Source organism: Octodon degus, unplaced genomic scaffold (genome assembly GCF_000260255.1).
Source record: "Octodon degus isolate 3935 unplaced genomic scaffold, OctDeg1.0 scaffold00130, whole genome shotgun sequence".
In the NCBI taxonomy this organism is placed as follows: domain Eukaryota; kingdom Metazoa; phylum Chordata; class Mammalia; order Rodentia; family Octodontidae; genus Octodon; species Octodon degus.
In genome coordinates, this window is record NW_004524706.1 from 3973394 (window position 1) to 3975327 (window position 1934).

The 1934-nt window shown below is 40.7% G+C and overlaps 1 protein-coding gene across 4 annotated transcripts in view; it reads left to right on the forward strand.

Annotated features, from left to right (window-relative positions):
• Positions 1-1934, forward strand: part of LOC101573127 (protein argonaute-3) — a 156479-nt gene that overhangs the window by 121135 nt on the left and 33410 nt on the right. For all 4 annotated transcript variants that reach the window (XM_023701038.1, XM_023701037.1, XM_023701036.1 and 1 more), the window contains one exon: positions 1464-1663. In XM_023701038.1, the coding sequence (XP_023556806.1) occupies positions 1464-1663 (200 nt within the window). The remainder of the gene's footprint in view (positions 1-1463; positions 1664-1934) is intronic.

The window sequence follows — 1934 nt, forward strand, 5'->3', positions numbered from 1 at the left end:
TGTGTGTGTGTGTGTGTGTGTGGCCAGCTCAGCCCACCAGGGGGCGGGGCTGGCGGGCATGTGGTGCTGGGGTATTGAACCGTGGTCCCAGTGCTTTGCTATGCTTGTTCTAAGTAGGTGCTTTAGACCACTGGGCCATCTCACCAGCCCCCGTACTGAGATTGATTTGCTTCCTATTCCTTCAGAATGAAAGCCCTTGTTATGATCTCTCTCCCCAGCCTCATGTTTTTCTGTGAAGTCTACTTTCTATCGTAAGAACATAGTGGCATATTCTATTAACTTTTACATTACTGTTGTCCAAAACTGTCTCTAGTCCTATAGTTCTCTTATAAATGTGTGTATTTGCATTCGATGTCCAGAATAAAGAGCTTTGTTTAATTGTTAGAATAGATAGATAGATAGATAGATAGATAGATAGATAGATAGATAGATAGATCGGGTATAGAGTATGCACCTGTGTTGCAGCCTCTGGGAGGCTGAGGCTCAAAAATTCAAGCGCAGCATAGCAGCTTAGAAACTTGCGAAGACCTTGTCTCAAAATAAAAATAAAAGAGACTGATGGTATAGTTCTGTGCAGAGACCCTTGGTACAACCCTGAGTACTCCCCTAAAATTTATACACACACATACAGTAATCCTAAACTTACCATTTTAAGCCTGTAGTTCTTTGGCCCTCATATATTCATACTGTTGTACAACCATAGCACTATCTATCTCCAGAACATCTTCCTTGACACAGTATACTGCTAACACCAACTCTCCATTCTGCCCTCCCCGCAGCCCCGGGTGTTTTACATTCTGCCTCTATGGCTTTGACGGTTCTACATACCATGTATAAGTGAATCATACACTATTTGCCCTTTTGAGACTGGTGTATTTCATTTAGCATAATGGATTGTCTTTTCAGGTTGAACAGTATTTTATGTATGTGTATATGCACATGTATGTGTGTGTGTTTCTGTTTGTCACATTTTGGGTTGGACTCCCCCCCCCCCAGTATTGGGGATCAAACCCGGTACCTCATACATGCTAAGCATCCTTTCTGTTGTCACATCTCCATGCCTTTATGCTATGTTTTGCTTTTCTGTTCATCCATTGGTAGGCACTTGAGTTGTTTCCTGTTTTGAGTTATTTTGGATAATGCTACTATAAACATAGGTGTGAAAACATGTATGTGAAGGCTTGCTTCCATTCTAGATAGTTAAAATCAACTTAATTCTTTTTTTTTTTTTTTTTTTTTTTTTTTGGTGGAACTGGGGATTGAACTCAGGTCCTTGCGCTTGCCAGGGAAGCGCTTATTCCACTGAGCCATCTCCCCAGCCCCAAAATCAACTTAATTCTTAATTGATAAATTGTAATATTTTAACTAATTAATGTATAAGGCTTTTAAAATATAGTTTACTCTATGCTGAAGATTTATTTAAAAGTTTAGAAATCAGTGATGTACCATTCCCTTCTCCATAGGGTACCAGCCGTCCTTCGCACTATCATGTTTTATGGGATGATAATTGCTTTACTGCAGATGAACTTCAACTGCTAACTTACCAGCTCTGCCACACTTATGTACGCTGTACACGATCTGTTTCTATACCTGCACCAGCATATTATGCTCATCTGGTGGCATTCAGAGCCAGATACCATCTTGTGGACAAAGAACATGACAGGTAATATAAAACCATAAGAAATATATTCTAATCCAAATATGTTCTGATTTATGTAAGAGATTTCTCTTAGCCCTTCCATATAAAGTATGTGCTCCTCTGTTTGCAATAGATTAGTGTCCCTTAGAATTAAAGTTCAGGGGCTGGCCTAGTAGCTCAATTGTTTAAGTGCCTGCTTAAACGAAGCAGTCAGCCTCAGAGTGCTGTGGTTGGAATTGCCTGTTCCTCAGGCCTTACCACACATGCCCTGAAGGCAACCTGAGCCAGCACCACC